General features: G+C 39.5%; 1 protein-coding gene across 6 annotated transcripts; it reads left to right on the top strand.

The window, feature by feature from the left end:
• Nucleotides 1-132: 132 nt before the first annotated feature.
• On the top strand, nt 133-23,090 carry LOC111253386 (uncharacterized). 6 transcript variants are annotated; one of them, XM_022812691.2, is made up of 11 exons: nt 133-427; nt 5,674-5,691; nt 13,920-14,068; nt 14,290-14,404; nt 14,738-14,915; nt 15,171-15,282; nt 16,142-16,448; nt 16,643-16,839; nt 17,015-17,154; nt 17,243-17,384; nt 17,805-23,090. In XM_022812691.2, the coding sequence occupies exons 1-11, from the start codon at nt 417-419 to the stop codon at nt 18,533-18,535; spliced, it is 2,100 nt and encodes a 699-aa protein (XP_022668426.1). In that variant the 5' UTR covers nt 133-416; the 3' UTR covers nt 18,536-23,090. The 6 variants fall into 6 exon arrangements, with proteins under 6 accessions (XP_022668426.1, XP_086849376.1, XP_022668429.1 ...); XM_022812694.2 differs by having other exon boundaries at nt 134-366; nt 5,571-5,691; XM_022812693.2 differs by having other exon boundaries at nt 134-427; nt 5,571-5,691.
• The last annotated feature ends 825 nt before the right edge of the window (nt 23,091-23,915 follow it).

Raw genomic sequence — 23,915 nt, 5'->3', positions numbered from 1 at the left:
GTCACCACTTAAGCCCTCGCCTCGCCAATGTCTATTTTTTCCTTTCGCTTTCTGGGGGAAGGGAGATGTTCAAGCATCGTTCTAGCTACAGCTTCAGCGGCAGCAATAACATCTACGTTACCTAAAACTACTCTCTACACTGTTAATATTGGTCATTTTATCAAACAACTCTGGCCGTGTAAGGTATATCGATGACCAGCAGCGCTCGTCGGCAGTTTTCGAGTTCCTTTAGCTACTGTCGTCTACCTGTCACTCGAGAAAGATACGTACGAGTTGAACGGTCGTAGTTCAACTGTAACGGATGCGGCGTATAATCACTGTCGCTCGCTGGTGATGGTGATGATGGCTTTAGGTCCGTCTGGCAAGGTGCGCGTGTGCAGCAAACAAAGGAAAACACTAGTCTCACTATTTTTCGAATGAGCCCCAAGTAGGTACTATAATTAAATGACTATTTACTAATAATCATTGTTTGGCTAGTGTTACAAGCACAAAGGGTAGAAATGTTCAAGAACTAGAACAAGAAAGACGTGCTCTAGGTTCGAACCCGGGCATAAACAGACAGGCGGTTCGTTTCGCGATGGCTGGGAGCCATCGAGCCCACTGTGTGATGCAGTAATACCTAGTGGAGATAGCCCGACCTAAAATTCGAAACATAGAGCCTCTGTTATTTAGTGTTGTTTTTTAATTCGAATCACAACAGAGTGCCTTATTGAATTTTTCCGATTTTTTAAAGTAATGCACCTGTATGTATTATACTATTAATTATAATTGTACGAAGAACTATGTTAAGTGTTTAGTTCAGACAAACCCTTTTTGAGCAAATAGGCTAGTAGTGTAATAATATAGAATAAAGTCATATATATAGATCAAACAAGCAGAAAAAAGCAGTTACAGAATACGCCGGACAGCCCACATCGACGACTCATTACGCCATATAATCGTCCTGTTATCTATCGAAGAGCGTGCTGCTAAATCAATAGCCAACAATAGCTCAGGTCTGAGGTTCGTATATAACGTTAGAACGTCAAAGCGCCCAACTAACGCATCAGACTCAAACAAAGGAACGGATAACTTTCGTTAGAAAATAGTGATTCCGTTAAACTACCGTGTAAAATACAGAACTGAGTAGGCCAGAGCTACAGCTAGTAGTCGTCCTCCGATCGCTGCATTGCTCTATGGTCTAAATCTGACTATTAAAAAAACGTGACACTTTATACTCTCAACACTAGCGTGCCATTTGTCCGTTCGTTTATAAATAGAATAGCACAGTTCTCTCTGGAACACTGCAGGTCAATTCGATAGAAGACATTTAAACTGCGCCTTGGGCTACCACCGATGTTTGAGCTCAATGGCCGGAACCAGTAATTGATAAGATTCCGTTTCGTTGATATGATTTTACATTATGCACGCTGAATGAGTTTTAATAAAGGCAGCAACATTTTCAAAGAGCAAATATTGCCACACGATAAAACGTAAATTTAGCTTTGCTGATATCCAGATAGAAAGAGGGCAATGATTCGCTATACCCTCAGCTGTCAAACAGCGATGCCGTTTGACTTTTACTAATTTTTGAGTTAAGAATTGTAAGGTTGACTGCTTAGTGTGCAATCGAGATAGACCACGGTTGTACTGACAAAGCAACGGCACCTTTTTATCCAACAGGCTATAGTTACCGCGAAATCTAAGTATATAAACTTCAACAAATAAGTACATCAACGATCTCCTTCAAGCTAGCGGTTCCTTAATCGAACCTACGTCTGACGTTCGTACTTGAAAAAGCTAATTTGTACAGAACGCGCAAGCACAAGTTCACCTTAATGATTGTATGTACCTTAATGACGTTAGGACGGAAAATTCAATGCGTTTCCTGTTAATATAGACAAAACCGAAATCAATCGTTAGGGTTCTCGCCAAAATGCATATACGCATACGGAAAGAGTCTCTTTGTTCCGAGTGGAGAAAGTCACCGTAACTCAGTCTAAGTCCTTGGATGACAATAGTTCTTTGTTTAAACAATGCAATACCTAAATCAGGCTTTATACGCAGCACAGGTACGCGCAAGCGTGGCCTTTAATTTCAATCTCACGACTGTTTGCCCTCGAGGCTACATCTATGATAAAGAGCAGCTTAAACAAATCAACGATAACGGAAGCTTTATGTATAAATATAAAGTTCCTGTTACAGATTACAAAGTTCATTTACATTTGCGTAGGGTTGTAGCAGCAGCTGTTCATCTATGCTAACCGTGATGGGTTTTCAGTTGTAGCATTTAATAAATAGGCCTTGCCAATGTATTTGATAGCAGCGATGGCAGCCGTCTCCGTAACTATCAACATAATTGCTTGATTATTGAATTTGTTTGCAAAAAAAGAGAGAACACTTATCGTCACGGTTGTTTTCACCATTTGGCCTGGAGCCTTTTGGAATGGGAGATTCAACTGTATTCGATTTATTCTGTGACGGGTCCGTTGCTTGGCTAACTGATGCCGGGCCACTTCTCTGAAGTAGACCCAGAGCACAACCCAGATCATAATCAAAATGAGATCATTGAGAGATCATAGAGTTGAAACACAACAATGGCACAAATACAGTTTTCACATATTTTCATTTCAAGTTTACAAATAAACAACATTACATACTAATATTTTTATCGTTATTGTTATTTCGATTAGTCTCAACAAGCAATTCATAACAATACATGTACGTATGCGAAAAAAAAAATAGTAGAAATTACCAAACAAAGGGGGCAAAAAGGACAATAATGAGAAAGCTATTACGCACTTGAGAAAGGTTTGTCCTCAATATTTCATTGTGCGTGCATTAAGTTTATGTTGTGTCCAGATCTGAAGACCCGTGACGGTTAGATCTAGAGAATAGGACGCCAAAAAGGGCCTTAGGGATAAACAGGTTTGCGGTCGGGCTGAGATGTTGTAGAGCGCTAAGATACAACGAAAGCAGAGGTGCGAGGACGAAGACTCATATTATAAGTTGCTGCCCTCTCTCAGGGGGTTTATGGTAAAGACCCCCGTAATATCCGCTGTGAAAGCAGCACCTTCCTTCCTACAACCGTCTAGAAAATGTAAATTTTAATTTCTATCTAAGACCCAATGTGTATCTAAGGCGTAATACATATGCAACGCAGCGTGAGCCAGCTTTCTAAATGAGCAGTGTTATAATTTCCAAAAGTTCTAATTTTTAATGTTAGAAACAAACGTGCTCTGTTGCGACAAGTTTTCCGAAACTCCGTCGCACGAAAGCCTTCTCTAAATTGCACATTTATATAACCCAGTTGAATGATTGACCTTCTTACGAATTGAGCTTTTAAGTATTATGTCCTGGAAGCATATTTTGTTGCATATCCGTATTACATGTTAGGTCAGGCCGTAATACCTAAATCCCTGTCGCATGTTTCTCAAAAAATATCTGCTCTGATGCTGGAAACAGATGAATCGCCGCCTACTCTTTGACACTAGCGTATCTTCGCCGATCTTTCTGTTTCATAACGTTACATTTAGTATTGCGACCTGCATGGACTCCTCGTATGTGTAGACACACAACTTACGTTATTTATCAAGCCACTGCTTCGTCTATACATCATCCGTAGTTGCTACAGTATAGTTAGCTGCCTGCATTACTTCAAGACATTTCGATCAATGTTTACTCTGTCGGCACGGAAAAAGTCCAAGTGTAACAAGTGTATTAGAGTAAGCCATTTGAATTTGTCGAACCGTCTTAGATTGAGATTGCAAAAACAAAAACGTCATATCGAAGCTGCATTAGTTTTTATCTCGTGCCGAATAGTTACATTGGGCCCGCACTAAAAATGCAGCTAGGTTGAACCAGCATGATAACGGGCAAGGAAAAACACGGAACATTACCGGGCGGTGACAGTTTTATACGGTTGTGTTGAATGATAATGAAAAGACGCAGCTGTCGCCAGCAACATTGAACGAATGCTCAAAAGGGGTATTTTGTTAATGCGTAGAAGGGTCTGTTTACTAGCGACAGAGTGTGGTGGGTAAAGATGTTTGGTGTGTCAGGGGCGCCCACTCATGCTTATTTGGTGAATCGCATCCACTCTATTACGGTCACGTCGTTCTGCATGAATTGCGCTTGCTTAGATATTCAGTTTGTTGGATTTTTTAGTCGTCTTGTAAATGCACCCGGAAGTAAAGTATGCACGTTGAATATTAGACCAGCACTAAGTAATGGACATTTTTGCAAGAACTCCTTCAGTTTGCGTCAATTCTAACGTTCGAAATTATCACCTCCAGTTACAAATGCAACATCTACATGATATCCATTCGGCAATAATGCGATCTGGTAAATGCTTTTTACTGTCAGCCTTTGAAAGTATCTTGCCGACTTTGCTCACCTATATTCGCACCTGCTTTCTGGTGTTTATAGAATACAAGCGTGATGTTTCAGACCCAAAGGACGCTGATCTATACCTAATCAAGACGAGGCCAGAGAAAACTCTGGAAATTTTCGTGAATATTTGAAGGGTTGTTCCTCTAAGTTGTTCCGACGTGCAAATCAATAATCTGATCTGGGTGTAGAAGGCGAGGGACGAATCGAACTTTCTAGTAGCTGGTTCGTTCCGAAGTTTCTCTCAGTACGGCAAACGTACACTTCGTCCCGTAGTAAGTCGCCAAGTGATTGAGGCAGTGTTGCAAAGCCGAAGCATATCATCGAATACAAACAGTCAAATAAATATTTGTGCTTGAAAGATCATACGTTACACATTAGCGTAGCTATTGTGGATGAATAAACGGTTGCCCGAATTCGTCATACGAAACCAAAACAATGAAATAGACCCTTCCCATGACAAAACTAAACAGATTGCAATGAACGAAACAAACGACATTAGTCTGTCCTTTCAAAATCTACTAACAGTAACTAAATATATTAAATACGTCAGCGTTTTCCGTAAAATAGCGAAATCTTATCATGCGTATATTGTGATTGTGTATCTAGTATATTGTGATCCTCTGGAAGGTGAGCGTTTGCCAAGTGGAGAGCCGTAAGCTGATTCATTATCAGTGCTTTTAAACACTGGATAAAAGTGTAATCAAAACAATTTGGCTAATCATATGTTCATTGTTATATGATTTCACGTTATAAGTCAGAAAGGGCCCGAAGGCCAAAAGATTTAGAATCACCCTAAGATAACACGTAACGTAACAAAACCAAGAAAAATTACAATAGACTTTTTATAAGTCAGTTATATAGCGGAAAAAAATCAAGACGAGATGAGAAAACTGTGTTTGACGTAGACAGGGACATTATCTATATATATATATATATTTTAGATACATTTAATCGCAATGAACCTTGATATTTTCAATATGAACTAATACCTGTAATAATGTTTTGCTCAAAGCTGCCTATAAATTAATTTGAAAGTAACTGGTTCTTTCAATATAATGTTTGTTAAATCTATAATACTTGTTGTTATCGATTCGCAGATATTTTGCAGGGCATTATTTTATGAGTTTCACTACGTGTGGACTTAAGAAAATCTCAGCTAAATTTAAGCGATACATTAACAATGATTATTGCATCCTCAGCACGAAATGCAGTGCGACTATGCCCGGGTGCAAACCCAGACCGTTCCTCATCAGCTGCCTTCACTGAGCTGTCATCTATCGTGTGCGGTTTGGTCCATTACAGAAGACAAAATAAAGCCAGGTAAACATCCGTCTACAGCGAACAATGTTAATATAGATCATCTGCTCGTCCTTGATAACAATCGTTTCTTTCAAGCGTCAGGAACCCACCCCTCTGCTTACTTTCGTCCTGTCAAAGTGCCCGAAGCACAGCAGACGAACTCCATGACAGCCAGCCATCGTTGTTTGTTGTGTTCAATTTCGCTGTCGTCTGCTCTCATTTGCCGGGGTAAATAAAGAGACAAACGGTGGGTGGGCAGACGTCCGGTGAAAATTATGCCACATTATCAACGAGCAGGAAAGCCAGTCTATGAATAGGACGAGTTATGGGAATTGGTCTGTGCGCGCATATCTTAGCAGTGATTTAGTGCCTCTGTATGTACGACTAGCACCAAGCAAATCGTGTGATATTTTTGCTTTCTACTTTCTCGTTGCCAACAAAATAAACACACACATACATATATATATATATATATATGTATATATATGTAGCAGAGAAAACAGAGCTGAACATGGGAAAAGGCCGATTATACATTGGCCCAACGTTCTCTTGTAGCTCTTGTCTGATTATTTTTCGTTGTCAGCATTAAACGGAGATTGAACAGATAATCTAGTTTTTCTAATGGAATTGTTTGCGCCCATATGAAACACCACATGAGCGATTACTGTTGTTTATCTTCTCTGCGCGAATGCTGTTCAGTTTATGATTTCAGCGTAACGGTCTGAAGCGGACGATTCTGTAGCACTAGCTCACCTGCGGCGACCTGAGCAGGTAGTCATGCTGGAAGTTTTATAGATATCTTGTATCGAAAGCTAATCACAGCTATCAACTGTGCGTGCCTTACGACTAGAGCAGCAACCGTGACGGCAGCAGCAGTAGCATTACAGCGGGAAAGGGCGTCGAACCTTGGCACCGACGGTTACCGCAGGTAGCGGTTGCAGAAGCTCGTACTACTCTATAAACTCCGTGCTCATTACGATTCGTTTAGATGAAGGATCTCATCTGAACAGTTATAATCCTGTTCACGCCACGCCGATGCTATCCTGAGCTGGTGGCCGTTGCAACGACACAACAAATATATCCAAATAATATAGTAAAGATAGTGGCACGGGTTTGTCGTTGAACCGGTCGCGGTCAGCGATTAGCGTCGAAGCTGATGGGCGCGCGCGTTTGCACACTACATACAGCTTCAATCGAGAAAGATACCCTGCAAGTACCAATGAAATGAAAATACCAAGCAACAAAGCAGCATGATCTACTTCATCATCATGGAACGCGTGAACTAATCAGTGTTGACATCGTATTCGTCGCTTCGCACCACGTTTGTGTCTGTATGTTGTTGATAACGGTGGATTTCGCCTGCACGGTCAATTTGCAAAAATCAACAACGAATGTTTCCAAGACTGATCTGCTGTTTGTTTGTTGTCCTTTCTATACACTTTGGCCACACTTGCGTGCTCTGCTACTAGGAAAGCAGTTGCTATCGTCTAAGCTGTTGAACATTGTACTGAAGCTTTTGTTCTACCGTGACCTACTCGCCACTCTACTGAATGATCGCTATCGCGTTCCCCGAGCTCCAATCGACCATGTTGCTTGTGTAAACCAAGTAACGATCGGGGCAAGCCTAGGAATTGATTGTGGCGTAGGTACATCCGTGAGGCAGTAGGAAAGCAGCGGGTGAACGGCGCCGCTCAGCTATTACGACTCTGACTTGGACAACAGAGTAGGAACAATGACGAAAAACCTATTAGAATAAATAACAGAACATAGCCTAATTCAAAATCCTAAAAGAAAGCAAAAATAATGTAGGTTTGTAAGGTTGGCCAGGTTACGACATAGCTCAGTATGGAAAAGGGGCTTTTGGAAAATGCCAAATCTGAAAAAAGCGAAGGAAACGAAGATCTACAGCAAAGTAATCTAACCGAAGTTGCTTATAGAAGCCAAGTAACTTGCGGTCGGGTTGCAGTGCGAAAGAAATTAAGTGTTATGCAGCAGTAATGGCGCTAATGGCCCACGTGGAAGATTTTTTTTGAATGAACTTGAAAAGTTGTCGCTTGAAGCAATTGGGCATCTGTTTCTTATATAGGAGTTCGACAGGAAGCATCTGGCCATCTGGAACAGGTAATAGGTGAAAACGAAATACAAGTATCTAACGATTTGTTAATTAAAAAGTCGTTTCCATATAAACCGTATATATCTTTTGGCTAATCATAGTCTATGCTCGTTATACGGATTTTGTCAGCATGCCGTAGCAAGAAGCAAATTGCGTGACATAATAAACTGTTGTATCATTCTTATAGTTGTTTAGAACCTATAATTTCCTTATGTTAATAACTATACTGCAAATCGAATACCCGTGTTTGCAGGCTTTGATCTGCGGGCCGGAGTAAACTAGTGTACAGTAGATCTGTACAATGAGAGCACCGAAAATACCCTAACAAATCTTCGCTAGTAAAAACATGTAATTGCATTGTAGACCTAAGGAGAAGCCAGATACGTTGTCTGGGTGCCAAAAGCGAAGTCTCCGATAGACATTTTCTAAACAGGCCGATTCATTTTCCCCATTAAATCGGTAGTTTGATTTAGACTAACCGGTTTGTTAGTTTCAAAATTACGTTATTTTAACCTCTCAATGTATGTGCTTTAATAGATACGACATTCGTTTTTAGGGAGCAGTCTAAATTTGTATTATCTATTGACTTCCTACTACTTGAAAAAACAGGTTGGTACATAAACCACAGTCACTTCGGGACAAGTTCCAGTTTAATGCATCTACATTTGATAACTTGAGTGGATGGTTCTTTGTCGACCTTTTGTCACCATTTGTGATTTATATGATAATCGACCGAAAGCTCTCAATTGCTATATGGCTAGAGTCAAAGATGTGAAGGATTACAGGTAGGGCTTCATTTAATCGGACTCTCACAACAGTTGGATTGCCGTTATTAAGAGATACGAAATCCTGGACGATTTAATAGGAAGAAAACGGGTCGTTTTAGCTTATTCAAAAGTTAACCTCCTTTGAAAGTTTCAAGAGTACAGCTTCTGCGCTTCATTCATTCAAAACCTAATCAAGTCTTTTTAGAAGTCGGCCAGCGTGACCAAGCCGAAGGTCTCACATTATTTGTTCGCAGACCCTATCTATTTTCAGCGTTCGAATTCGTCGGACAGGCAGGCACAAAGTATACAGTCAAAATATTATAAAAATTATGCGTTTTCAATATATAGTAATAGTCTTTATTGATCTGAACCGAACTTGAGTAAGCTGTAAGCAAACTCTCTATGATATGTGGGCACTTGTGATTAATGGCTAGGATAGCTAGAACTTGATGCAACTAACTTTAGCTATATTTACAAACAAAAAAACCTGCATCTGTTGTGTGTTCAGTGGTATGTATTATCGGTGTGCGTGGCTTTAGCTTGAAGTAATTCATATAATATATACATATCCTTACTAGATTACGTTATTTAGTAAATTACTGATGGAAATCAATCAAACAGTGGCAACTGATGTCAATAGTAATTATACTTTGCTAATCTAAATTTACTCTGATGAAGTTTTCTGCTTGCCGTGTGACCAAAAATATCCACACCGTATCTTACATATCCGGTCAGTCTTTGACGAGTTTGCCACCCCCACGCATAACCACATCCGATCCCGTAAACTCACTGGAAATTAGTCGTTCCAATCGCTTTTGCAGATCGGCCGACTTTATTTAGGCATATTTTAATTTAGAGGGCCTAGTTTCGGACTATAGCATATACTAAGATAGTATCCTTGATAAAAATCACCGTCATTATTAAAGCTAGGGGCAATGAAGAGGTTGACCTTTATTGACAGCAGATCCCACAGGCGATCTTTTACACAAATCGAATTAATGCTTATGACAACAATCGTATGGAGGCATGCGCGATTATAATAACTGATTTATAGTTTATATAATAGTAGTAATGATAATATAGTTTGCTGTCGAAGACTGTCGGAGCATAGAAGCTCAGACGGAGATGTGAGAATGTGTATACCGTCAAAAATAAAGATAAGAATATAATGTTAGACAAAACTAGATACATTTGTATTATGCCGATGTTTACTACGTTTGTAAGCTGTCAAAGAGAAGTGAAGAATTGAGCCCGATACGCTGGCCTCAACCTTTCAATATTTCGAAGCGTGCTTCACAGTAAAGCACAGCCGGTGTTCGGTGGGTCGCTTGGCGATATGCAGAAATATTTGCTTGCTTTTGGAAAAAAGTGCAGCTCGAGCAAGTCGTCAATAAATATATCAAAGAAAACCTCAACATGAAATAGAGTCGCAGGTTATTGGATTAAATTGTATACTATCTACACGTAATAATCTCGTTTATCGGACACGAAGACCTTTGCGTATTCTGTTTCGCCCTTGGTTGAAATGCGCCTGCATGATGTGCGTATATATGCGGGTCGATTTGTTAGAACAAAGCCTATGATCCTTGCAGGGTGTAGTAAATATAGAACAAAAGACCGGGAAGCCGTCGATCAGCCGGCCTTTGTTTGTCGCTTCTATTTTGGACGACTCAAACTTTAGCCTTCAAACGGGACATGGCACTAACTTGTACTCCGTTGATCATCTGCGCGCTCGAGACCGGCATCACTTGCGTTACCGCCGGCGTTCATATTGATTAATTGCCTCTCGATGGCACGACAGTACCCCCCCCCCCCCCCCGGTTCTTTAAATATGATCAGTATCTGCTGCAAATGATTTAATTTATTGTCAAACGACGACAAGCCGTCGGCTAAGAGTTGCGCTGACAATTACGACGGCAGGTACTATTCTAATGTTTGATAGATGAAGTGTGATAGTGCAGGACTACCAACTACTCGCAGTACTGCAGATCGGTGAGCAATTACGTGACGACAATTGCTCCTAACCATTATCGGCTTGTGCCGGACGGTGTATCTGACTATCGAGTCGCGCCTGGATCTAAAAGGATATGAAACGACGATCAAAGGGTTATCAAGCGATGTCGAGATTGAAGGTGGATACACTACCAGGAGCAGGTGCAAAATCACCTAGTTCTATGCGACAAAATTAAGATTTGATATAGGTTGAAATAATCTCTTCTGATAGAAATGTTGCCCTGACGCAGTTATATTCGAGCTGTTGAAGGCGAGATTGATAAGGATTTCTTTTTCTTTCCTAGCCTATTTTCAACTACGTATGTACAGCTGAACGAATATCTATCGATAAAAGGGGCAACAAAGAAGCTAAAGGGGGACTAGTTCAGTCAATCCTATAGCTTCCTCAACGTCCAATGTTAGTTGTTGTTGTCTTATTCGAATGACATCACGAACAATGCATGGCTATGGTTCGCTGAGAAGAATTGTCGTGTCGGATACTTTCTCTTCCAGAACCATACCAATAGAAGTTCAATGTCAATCACGTTCTTCGCACACAGCAAGAGAGTATAGCGTTCAGCATTGAAATCAAAAGGCTGGATTCTTTACAAGTATCTTCGAAATGCCGTATTTACACTTAGAACGTTGTGTTCGTGTAGGTTCATAAAGTTATGATCGATATTAATTGATGTCACCGATTTAATAAGCGGGAACGTACCTCAAGGTAAAACCGGCAATGAACTAAAAGTCAGAACAGCGGTGTGATCTGTTTCGCACGTTGTTGATCTCCCGTGAAACCAGAAGATAAATGGAACCAACGAAGTTAATATGGACATATTTGAGTTTATATAATATTATTTATATAAATAACTAAAAATATTAAAATAACAATCATAAAAAGAGTCGGATGAATAAATAAACAAGGAGTGGTCTGGATAAATTGTTCGGATCTGACAACAGAGGTCACCCTATAATAATTGGATAAATCTTGTCAGTATATCTTCGAAGTATTTAAAGGGGGTCGCTTGATAAGGATCTTCATTAGAATAGGCTCATATTTAGATAAGCAAGTGAAATGAAATGCGGAAACTACATGTAGATATATGTTACAATGTGTTAAATCAATAAATAGTAGTGGAGTACCACAGATATCCCGTTTAATCAACTTCGGATGTGTAATCAGCGATGAAAAAATACTACTAATAATAATAAGGATGCACGCGAAGTTGATAGTTTTTTTTTTGTATCGATGTCTTCACTGTGTGGACGGTCAAAAATGCCAATCACTTGAATGCTCACTAATGGCGACTACGGTCTGTAGCAACAAACCAATACGACTTTGGTGATAAATTAACTATATTCATCCGAGAGGACAATTTATTTCATTACCATTTTATGACGGAATAAGAAAAGACTCCTAGCCTTATACTTTTCATGCTCTGTTTTCTATAGTCGACCATATCTATTTGTTATCCAGCCGTTATGAGCACTCTTGATAAAATTAAGCTTGTTAAAATTGTTCGTTTAGATTAGATGACCTGAGAGACCCATAACTAACACCCGTACACACTAGCGCCCGTATATTCTTGTATAATCGACCCCGCTCTTCGTGCTTCGTAGTCGCTATGGAGTATTGAAGTGTTATTAAGTTCGCGCTAAGCATTAAAGTTATCTTCGTGAGATACCAAACACGTCGCGCAACGGCAATTGTCGCTAGTAACTTTTCCTAACAGTCGCTCTATCTAACAACAGTCAATATTTACGAGACTTTTTAATCTTGTCTACCTTGATTCAAGGTGTACTACTACGGTGTAGTAGCTTACACGTTAAGTGGACGACTGTTGAGGACCTATTTCGTAAAACTGCCACACGGCCAGCACGAGCTTCCGACCTAGCAAGTCCTTTTTTTTAGCAATACAGGACTACTTTACAACCAGATTAAATCTATATATCGAGTTGTGGTCAATTAAAATCATACAGACGATGCATTCGAAATGGATTCTTAAGTTAGATTTGTCAGTAACTTTGAACGGTACCGGTTGTTATAAGAGCGTTTCGCAGAGGACCCCTCAGTGACATCACGGCGGCGTCGCAATACGCCTACGGCTAGAAACTTCATTTCACACGAGCAAATCGATTTCTATCGATATCAAGATAACTTTTACCAATAGAGTCTGAGAAACTATCAATAGTAGAATTTTGTAATTCTACTATCGATAGTTTAATAGCGATGTCACTGCGCTACCAGTGCGCTGGCAAGAAGTGTTACAACACGTCCTGGTATGGTATGCCTCTGTGTCGATCGATACCCTCCCTACGTGATCGTAGCCTATTTACATCATTAATTATGCAGCTGATGATGGAGCTGAAGTGCGATGCTGGTCAACTGAGGCCGTATATCTAGTCTTAGTTGGTTACTCTTAATCTAAAATAGATATTTTTACTTTAGTTGGCAACGAATATGTTTATGGTATGAATATGGTAATGTTTCGCCTGGGTTTACCGATCACGACGTCTCCCTGCGCCATAAAACGCCATATGACAGCAAACCTCTACGAAGGGTAATCCTTACATCTGTTCCCAAAATGCTGTGAATAGTTGTTTTTGTAGTCCATTGAGATATCCATTCAAAAATCTCAGTTGGATATTGTATGAAATAGCTTAATTGCAAGAAAGATGTTTAATGAAATACATTACCTGAGGCTATGACTTTTTATTACAGGAATTAGTCCATTGGGCAAAACACGTATGACATAGTGAAGACTAGATAAATCCTATAATATCACAGTACTGTGAACGGGTACATTGAGTGTAGTTTGTTTGTTTATTAATAACAAGCCCGTTAACTTAGAGCGTGACGGATGTAACGATGCTTTTTGGATAAAATTTCTTGCTTGAGCTAGCCAGAATCACTGAGAAAGACACACGAGTTTAGGCTGGTGAACGAACTCGGAAATTGTGTTTGTATGTTTGGTGTCACGCTCGTTGTAAAGCGATAGTTATGAATAGCTATCGTGCCACAACGCAACAATACCTTATTCATTATGCATTAAGCAAAATTTACGTTATTTCCTATACTCTTCCGTGGCTAAACTTTATAGCCGTTTCTTATTTTGTTGCTTGTTCTCTCATGTGCTGACAAACGTATCCGCATCCATAAACAATAACAGTAGTAAAGATACATTAAAAGCTCAAGTGTTAAGTCCTCTGGCAGGTCACTCCGTACGATAAGCTTTGTAGTTTAGAGACAGAAAGATATCTCGAACTGGACAGTATCTTATGCACGGGTATTCATGCATATATATATATATACAAAAAAACAATACAATAGGTAGCTCAGGACATCATTTAATAATTGTTATTTCCTCTAAAATTAGCTTGTTCCAGATGTTGTTCGTGCCGTATTTGGCACGATTGTGCGGCCGATCGGTTGGGGGTCGAGGATTTCGTCCGCTCCTTCTTGTCCTATTTGCCTCTGTTGCCTTAGCCATTTTCGCTTACAGCCGATCTCTACAGAATTCTCAAGGTACATATAAAACGTATCTACGTTGAATGGTATGTTAATTAGGCATTGTGTCCATGCAAAACGAGCTGTGTCTTTTGAACCCAGACAGATTCGAGCCCTGTTACTAGGTTACAAGTATTACCATGCAGACATCTACCATATTTTCTACTCGTCGAAGATATAACACGATTATTATGAACAATTGAATTGTGTGTGAGTCTTGGATTGTTTGTTGTGAGTAGTTCGCTTCAGCGGAACATCACAGCCACTCGTCATATCTTACCGAATTAATACACCGTCCTGTCGGATTCCGGAGTTCTCGCCGTTTGACTTCACCGTCGGCAACTTGTACGAGAGGTGAGGTGTTAGTTAGTTAGAGAAATACCAATCGGCTTTAAAGCCAAAAAAGAGAAATACGTGAAAATCCATAATTGGCTTTTAGTTTACGTTTGATTCGCATTCAGATGGAAAACACATGGTGATCTGTACGGTTACTTTGAGATGGATATAGCTATGGCAAGACTATAATTGACGGAACAGGTGCATGCCTTTGCCACAACAAATGATACAAAGACTACTCCGGGACTACAAACGAAGCGGCTAGGTAGCGGGCCATTTGCAAACCCGTCGAACAAACAGAGAATAATAAAATTAGTCATTTTATTTGTACGTTTTTTTTGCTTTGCTCAGACGCAGTGATCCCGTGTGTCCAGGTCCCCCATCATTTCTAAAATGGACTTCGTATAATATACTTCAGCTAGATATTGACGTCCTCTCACGCCAATACGCTGATTTAACGACGGCTGATGTAAAATGTACATTTCAAGAGCTATTTCGAAATCAGTCACTTCCTGAACCTGACAAAGTGGTTAGTAACGTAGTATACGTGTTCTCGCTTATGTATATCTGCATATGCACGATGCTGTTATCCAGAAATTATATTTCCCCCATTTAAAAGGCTTGCGTATTATCGAACATACATAAAATAACCTGTTTATTGTGTACTGTTTCGCAATTATGACGCCTATATCTCGGCTACGTATTTAACCGGACACCCGCTTGAATGAAGAGCGTGCGTTTTCCGTATTGCAAAATTGCCGATATGATGTATGTACTTTTGCAGGCGTTTCTGGGTGACCCCCAGGAGCTGGTTTTCGGTGAAGAACTAAACACGGAGTTCATTCTTATAGAATGTCGATATCATTCACGGGTCGTGTTGCAGGAATACGCGATGGGTATGTTTAGTTACGTTTGTTTCCTGTGTAAAAGTCGTAGATTCATGTAGGTTTACGCAGTTAACCGGACAAATGTCACACTTATGCCTTAATCTTTATGAGTAGGACGCGTCAGCCATGTGTTACTTGTTGTTTGATTCGTTAACGTTCCAGACAGAAAGTGGGGCCTTCGATTGAACTACGGCTTACTTGTGATGTTGTCCATTATAAGTGGAACTATATCCCTACCGCTTAGGCATGCGGAGGTTCTTAGAGAAAGAAATGCTTAGCTTAGCTTAGCTTAGCGACGGGTGTCAATGAAATGGACACATTCGTTCGACGATATTTTATTTATAGACATGAAGAAATAATCTTAAATAATACTCTTATAAACAAAAAAAAAAAAACAATTGTATTTCTGAATAGATATGTTTATTATGCTTGAAGTTGTTATTTCGAAGCGAAATTTTTTATTCATTTCTGAATTAAAACCTTAAGTAGGCCAAAACGTTGCTTGTTTACCTTGTGATCTAGACATTTAAACTTAACTCGGATGCCCTCAACGTACCAGAGCGCCACGAGAACTTTTATCGTTTCTCTTTTCATGAGAGACTTCATGAAAAGCCCGACTACCCCAAATGAAAACGAATAACGACCAATTCGAAGCGTTTCATTATTTTAAATGCGTATAATAATAATAATGTTATCGTGATTCTTGAGGAACAACTTCCTAGTCCAGACTCACGTCATCTATACCTAAACACCGTACCTATATATCAAAACTCGAATTTTTTTTACCATTTCAGTATTTAGAGACTGACTTCTCCAACGACGTGCCAGTGGTCTTATAATCGCTCAGTAATTGTTTTCTCTATTACAGTTCCAGTGCTGAAGGATGACGTAGAGCATCGCGTACAAACGATTGAAAGTAAGGGCGTACAGGTTTCGCGGGAAGCAAATGTCGGCGGTGGAAATAGCCGGACTAATGTCCTTGTCCTGGGAATCGATTCGGTCTCATATCTGAATGCGTACCGCCACTTACGGCAAAGTCTTGCTTATATTCGCACTCAACTTGATTCAATCGAGCTAAAAGGATATGTGAAGGTCGGCGATAATTCGTTCCCCAACCAGAACCCGCTAATCAACGGTCTCACTGAAGATGAGGCCATGTCTTATAAAAATAAGGGGTGAGTGAGATTAATGGGATCGCAGTATATATATATACAGTGCTAAGTATCACAGTTATAGTTCAAATTAGAATAAAAAAAATGTCCGAACGTTTTTGCGTGACCGTTCTGTGACATCGTGATTTTTATCGGCTGAGCGTATCTAATTGTTGTGCTCGGTTATTATCACCTTTTTTCATGAATGCCTGTTTCAGGTTTTTTGACATGCTGACAGACCAAATGATATGGAGCGAATATGTAGAGTTTGGCTACCGTTCCCTGTTCTTGGAAGAGAGTGCCCACTTTGGCTTGTTCCATTATCATTTTAAAGGATTTCATAAAGCCCCCGTCGATTATTATACGCGACCTATGGTAATGACTGTTGAGACATCACCACTCACACACGCGCTTGGTGAGTAGATGCGACACAGTTTGAAGTTTTTCAAAATCAGAAAACCTGCTTCAGATAGCGTCGAACTATATTTCAGACAATCATGTGCAAGCGGTCCATTGCGGATGAATGCCAATAAGCACCTTGCCTTCGGGAAAGCATTTCCTATTAGTGATATTTCCGTGACACTTTTTAGGGGAACATGTGTTCTGTCACGGTGGACGCACGACGAGTGAGATGTATCTCAATTACATCGAACGCTTTGCTGCAATGATGACCGCTAGAGAGGCCAACTTTTTCGCCTACGTGTGGCTATCCGATATTTCACATAATGAGGTAAGGTTTTTGTGCTTGACCCACAGATTCTCTACTGCACTTTTCTATTGTCAACAACTTTATGCGATATAAATTAATATAATTTCAGATGAATTCTGTGGGGTCCCTTGATGCTATCCTAACAAGACATCTAAGGGCTTTGGATAGTGGCGGGGTCCTCAACAATACCGCCTTGATTTTCCTGAGCGACCACGGAATCCGCTTCGATAAAATTAGATCTACCACTGTTGGTATGTACAGATCTACCACCTAATATGATCCAGCGGACATGGCATGACACTATGAATTTGTTGGATTTTGTCTCTATTTAGAATCTAGCGTTTTTTTGTATCAAAAATTAGAAACAGGAAACTATTCATACAGGACTGTGAACCCATCTCAGCTGTTTAGCGTCTTACTATAGGTATAACTAGTTCGTTTTCGCCAAATTAGGAACACTAATGTCGAATGTCTGTTAGGCTATAGGTCGGGATAATTTCGAAATTTCAGCAAATTAAATGCATATGTTATCCCGCAATATTTGTAGCTCTATTTAGAAGATTACTAGAGTATTATAAATAGATTACCGATTTGAAACGCCATTAGCAGAGTTCAATATGGTCTGTTTTCCTTTTTTTTTTTTTCTCTGTGACTGCTTCTTCCGATAACAGGCAAATACGAGGATCGGATGCCGTTCGCCTTTGTTGCGATGCCGCACCATTTCTGTGAGACCCATCATGTGGAATGTCAAAACTTAAAGATCAATTCGGCCCGGTTAACAACACACTTTGATATGCACGCAACCTTCCGCCACCTCCTACACTTGGGAAGTAATTCTGCCAGTAGCAAATCTTCCGGAGGGTCCTCATCATCCACTTCTGACGTTCCTACTCGTACGAAACGAGGCCAGAGCTTATTTTCTGAAGTGCCAATCAATCGAAGCTGTGAGGCGGCTTCAATCGATACGATGTGGTGTACTTGTGCTCCCGATCAAGACAACGGGAAGGACCACTCCTCCTTGTACCCGTTAGGCGAAGATCTTTCAGTAACGGGAAAACTGGCCAAGAGGCTTGGTCTCGTGCTAGAAGAGCGACTTAACGACATTATCGACCATAACCAATGTTATCATTTGAGTTTGAACCATGTAATAGAAATGCAACGAGCCCAAGGACCGGCACCTCACCATTACTACTGGTTAACTGCGTCGTTTTCGCCTGGAAACTCGATCTTTGAGGCGACTATTATCCTATTCCAAAACGGCACGCTAACAACTTCGAAGGGTATATCTCGTTGCAACATGTACTGGGGCACTACATGGTGCGTGGCCGACCACTGGATGGAAAAGTTTTGCCATTGTAAAAGCTGGTACACGACATTATACCTAATGTTTATAGGAGGCTAGTCATACCCGTTCAGGTCGAAGCGACCACACCGCTTGTGGTTGTAAGCCGGGGTACGTTTTTCGTCTAGAATAAGGGCATATTGAAAGCAAGTGATACGACAGGATAAATTAGAGTATATGTATAACGGTGTAAGTAGATTGCGTTGGCGATACTACAAGTAGAAAACACATCAGCAGCCATACCTTACATATTCAGTGGCAGTACCAGAAGGAGGAAAAAAGCAATTAAAAAAAAAGTATCGTTTTTATATAACGTTAGTTTTTCTATTTCAGTAACAAAAATAATTCTGAAAGTTTCCGGCGTTATATCTAAGCTTGGCCACTTTTGATAGGAAAGTGAAGTATTAGGATGTTACAAGCGAATCTGGCGAACCTTTAGATTGTATAACGTTTGAACCCTAGCCGCTAAATACCCCAATACTGTAAAAACTGGCGGGTTAAAAACGGTTGAGTTTGCTAGAGGGAAAATAAGTTCAGAAGGAGAAACATCTTTTAATTTTGGAAGTCAACGCCCCATGGCCAAATGTTCGTTCCTGGAAAGCCGCTGCGCCGGAAATTTGCAAAAGCGCAGTGCTTATCTTATGTAAGCGTTTTGAAAACGAAGATTAGAACTCTGAAGACCAGCTACAGAACGATTAGAACGGCAGTCGGAAGTACGAGAACGCATTACCACAATCGATAAAACTTTTCACGAAAGCAGAGCTTGCCGTATAAAGGCTCCGTCGGCCAAAACACGCATTTCACATGTGACGTTTATCAGATTTATAACTCAAATACTGAAAATTTAGTAGCTGAGTAATTCACAGGTCCTCCAGTGATTGATTCCAGGTACGTTGTAGATGTGTGTGGTGTATTCCATCTATAATTAACTTCGTTCGACTAAAAATCCGCCTGAAACATACGGTTGCCATAGACGGGGCATGGGTCAATCTATACGGCACGCCGCTTAAGTTAGATGGCGGTGTCGAGTAGATTCGGACATAAGGTGATAGTAGAATTTCCAATGGATATCAGGGACGTCTGTTAGTATGAAGTGCTCGCCGAAAATAAAGCAATGAATGCGGAGCGCTATTTTGAGTTCCTTAAAAGGTTTGTGGGCCGTCGGTGTGACAACCGAATGTACGTAATCTGATTACTTGATGATAACCCCAGACATCATTGCCATGCTTCAGTAACTTCCTGGATTAATCGAAGATAAGTCCAATGTTGGTTTCAGCCCGCTTATTCTCCCTATCTAGGTCCATGTAGTTATGGGGCTTTCCATAGCATAAAAAGGGCAACTGGTGGGCAATCGTATCCCACCATCGATTAACTTACAACAAGTTAGAGGGACTAAATATGGAAACGCGAATGGTAAGTGTATGGCTTTCCAGAAGCTACCAGAGCGCTACGGCAAATGTATAAAAAATAAAAGAGAGTACCTCTAACATATACTAAAATATCATTCTAGCTCAATTAGTTGGAGAGTTGTTATTCAATTTCAAATTCGGCCCAACATACATATAACTTGTATCTTTGCTATGTCTGCCAAAAAATGAGATGTTTGGTAACCAACAAACAGCAATAGCTAATCTGATTATTAAAGGAAAAGTTGTCTATTCGTAGACAAGTTTTGCGTATACAGTTTAAGCTGGCTTATATGATTTCCATTGCCCCCCAACGAGATATTGTTTAGCCGCTATTCATCATAGCGTAGTGCCTCATTGTTAGCATACGAGTGTATCAATACGGGTAAATATTTTCGTATTATTTCTAAAAAATTATTGACAAAAACCCTTCAATGTTCTCCTGTCATTATAGGACATGTCACATTATCATCCATATTACAATCTAACACATGATGGACTACAAATATGTTGTTTACATTCTGTATTGTATGATCAATTTTGCGTTCGTCTTAGCAAAGCCAGTGATAAATTCTAATTAGCATGCTTTAATTTGTCAAGTACTGTCAAGGTTTTTCTTGCTGCCCGGAATTGATAAACGACATTGTGGTCTGATGGCCAGCATACAGGAGAAACCAGAATTCCGCTAGATAAGTGATAGTGGTATTAAGCGAAACCATGTAGGATGCATTGTCTTCGAGCAGCTATGAAAATACCATTGTCACAATGGTATTTTCATATATATATATATATAATAACGAGTTGTTCTTCAAAAAGATAACCGAGAAAGACGATTGCGCACGAGAGAGCAAGCCATAAAGACATAAAGCGTGCAAACGTTCGATGTATAGTACCCATATGCTACAAATGTGAATGAAGAACAAAAAGGAAAGAAATATATATATATGCCACTAATTTATATAAAAAATCAGCGGCATCATGAGTCAGTACTGTTTTACGACAAACCTAGATAGATCCTTTTAAAATACTCGAGGTGCGAAGGTACCAAGTGGAATTCCCAAAATAAGCACCTATTGGTTATAATCGTGTATGAAGAAGTGAAGAATTATTAGTTCTCGTTATTAAGAGGAAATATAAGAGAAACTTTAATGAAGAAAGATTGCCCTTCTGGAGAAGGTATAAAAATTCTACTATTATGCAAATGACCCACGTGTGAATAATCCAAGCACAAATTGGATATCAATAGATAAAAAGATTAACAAGGTCTCACACTACGATCAATGTAAGATAGTTGTTGAAACATCATCCTATAAAGCATCGACCGCTGTGGATAGATGTGTCCGCTGCAAATGTTTGTGCCACGGTCAAGCGCTAACCTAAGGCTCAAGGCCCGAAGTGTATCTTGATTTCACAATGCTTAAAGCTGATTTATGATACACTCAAGAGACGTTCAATTAGAGACTTCTGAGCTCAGATCAGCGAGCTACTGGTCACGTGTAGCTCATCTTCATGTACTTATAGCCACCCGGAGCATTGGCAGGTTCGGTTTATATGAGCTACGGTAATGCGCCCTTTATTTAAGGAGTCTGTCTAACCCAAAATACTTTGACTACATATTATAGCAATAGATGAAGCTTTTAGTACAAGCGAACTTAAAGCCTTGTGATTTTTGGTGTTACCAATATGAAAAATCTAATTTTGTCGAACCTTCCTTTGTGTACCGTATGTGATAGCTGTGACAGAATCTCTGGCATAATTTAAAAGCCACAAAACCCTGATTACCCAACAGATGCTTCCTCGACTACTCTACGTTCAGCTATTACCTACAACGGAACAAATAGCTATATCAGCCGTAAGTGTCCTGGATCATCGTAGTAATTATCATAGCCAGTAATTAATGCAATTGTTACCCAAAGAGATGTAGTGTATTTTTTGTAGAAAAAACAAAACATGCACTGATGGGAGATAGTTGTTTGACGTAGAGCTACAATGAACAAGTATCAACGGTGTCGTTTTTCGCTGTCGAGTACGACATTTTGTTGATTTTAACGAAAGTAAAACAATATAGCATATACTGCCTCAGTTTACAAGTAATGGGCCAAAAATAATTTCTGCTAAAATTGTAGTTGCTTTCCGCTATGGTCAGTTGAGTGTGTTCGCAGAGACACTCAACAGGATCAATGAGCAGCTTGCGTTACGAACCTGTGGTTTCTTCTATAAACAAAAAATGTAAGTTAAGTTCTTACATAGGAACAACAATAGTAGCAATATATACATTAGAAAGATCTAAAAGTCTTTTTAGCTGTATAAAAATAGATGTCTAAATTAGCCAATTATCAAATATAACTATGTGTGCCATTCGCTGTGACATAAAGCTTTCTCCAAATGTTTTCCGCTATCTTCCATCTACATATCGTAAATTAAACTTCTTAACATAGACTATGTTGTTCAGCGATCCGCATGGGGGTCTGTGTGATTTCTATGAACCTCCCCCCCCCCCCCCCAACTCTTCCCCAATAATTTCCAAAAGCAACTCGTTATTGGAAAAATCGAATCAGTAAGGATTGGTTCATACAAACGGCAGCTATACATGAGACTTTATTGGAAATACTAATGCCAGTCCCGGTAAAAACGAGCCTCTAGACCCTAACCCTGTGAATTTTCTTAATACGAACAATCCTATTACTTATGTTAATGTTATGCGAAGATTGAGCATCGGTCACACAGACGTATCCACGGAGCATTTGACTGCTTGTACCCTTCATCATCTTTACCTAATACTGCTGAACACTATACTCCATACACAATAGACTTCACGTAATAACAAAAAGCGATCTTACGTAATATAATAATGATGGCGATGAGGATGCTGGGAAAGCTTCAATTGAAGCACCGGATGTAGTACCAAATGATGCAATTAATGCACGAATGAGGAAACTACTGCTTTCTTTGCGAAAATGTTTAATAAATGCGGCAAACCGATGTACGTGTACGAGAATAAAATGAGCGTGTATCTTACTGATTGTGTATGTTCGTAGATCCACGGTCTATTGCGTCTATGTTAAGTTTTTCGTGTGCTTTCCGTTATATTCCTTTTCGATAGGTATTTTTAGTCGTGATACGAAGAGTGCCAAGGCATTCGCAGCTACAACATTGTGCAATGATGATGAGTCAGAACAAATCAATAAACCCTATTGGCTTAAGAAGTATCAGCATTTTATTTAATCACGCGTTCAAGTATTTTTTTTGAATTTATTTCCAATCCGAGCTGACAATAGTATAGTAAAGCAGAAAACGTATTGATTAGGACGGTTTATATAGATATAATAATAATAATACTGTAGTTGATAGATAATTAGTTGTTCGTTCACAACTTTATTTGACTTTGTAGCATCTCTCGTGAATATGACTTATATTGTATATATATATATATATATATAGAATTTTATTCAATCAATATCTATTTCTATTTAAAATATACTTTTACATTAAATACTTTTTAGCAGTTCTAAAGGTATATGATATTATCCATTATAACTTCACACGAAAGCCTATAAAATCAGCTACGTTTATTTATTTATTTGAAATAATTATAGTAATTAGGAAAACGAGAGTAAAAAGAGCATAAAGTTATTTACGAAAATCCATGCAGGACTGTTCTCATGCATATAATTACACATACCAATATTATCATACGGATGTAAGAATCAAATAAGCTGATCTTCCCCAAATACGTGGATACGGTTTCTACTTACGTACTTTAATTCGGCCATACCTATAATACAATATTAGTAAATATGGCTATCTGTTTTTGGCCTAGTTGTTCATTCACGTTAAGTATTCGAAATTGTAGATTACTAAGCGGTTACCATTCAGTTTCGGTCGGTAGTACGATCACGTCCGATACCTCAAAATGTGTCTTCACTTCCCCATATCAATTTGCTCCCGTTAGATGGCTGGCTTTATTTTTTTGCCGTTCCAAGGGCATTGTTTATACGATTTGATTACCAATAAATTCAACGTACAACTTTTAG

This window comes from Varroa destructor, unplaced genomic scaffold (assembly GCF_002443255.2).
Source record: "Varroa destructor unplaced genomic scaffold, Vdes_3.0 BEIS01000006.1, whole genome shotgun sequence".
Taxonomy (NCBI): Eukaryota; Metazoa; Arthropoda; class Arachnida; order Mesostigmata; family Varroidae; genus Varroa; species Varroa destructor.
The sequence above is the reverse complement of the archived record's forward strand: the minus strand, read 5'-3'. Positions and strand labels throughout refer to the sequence as shown.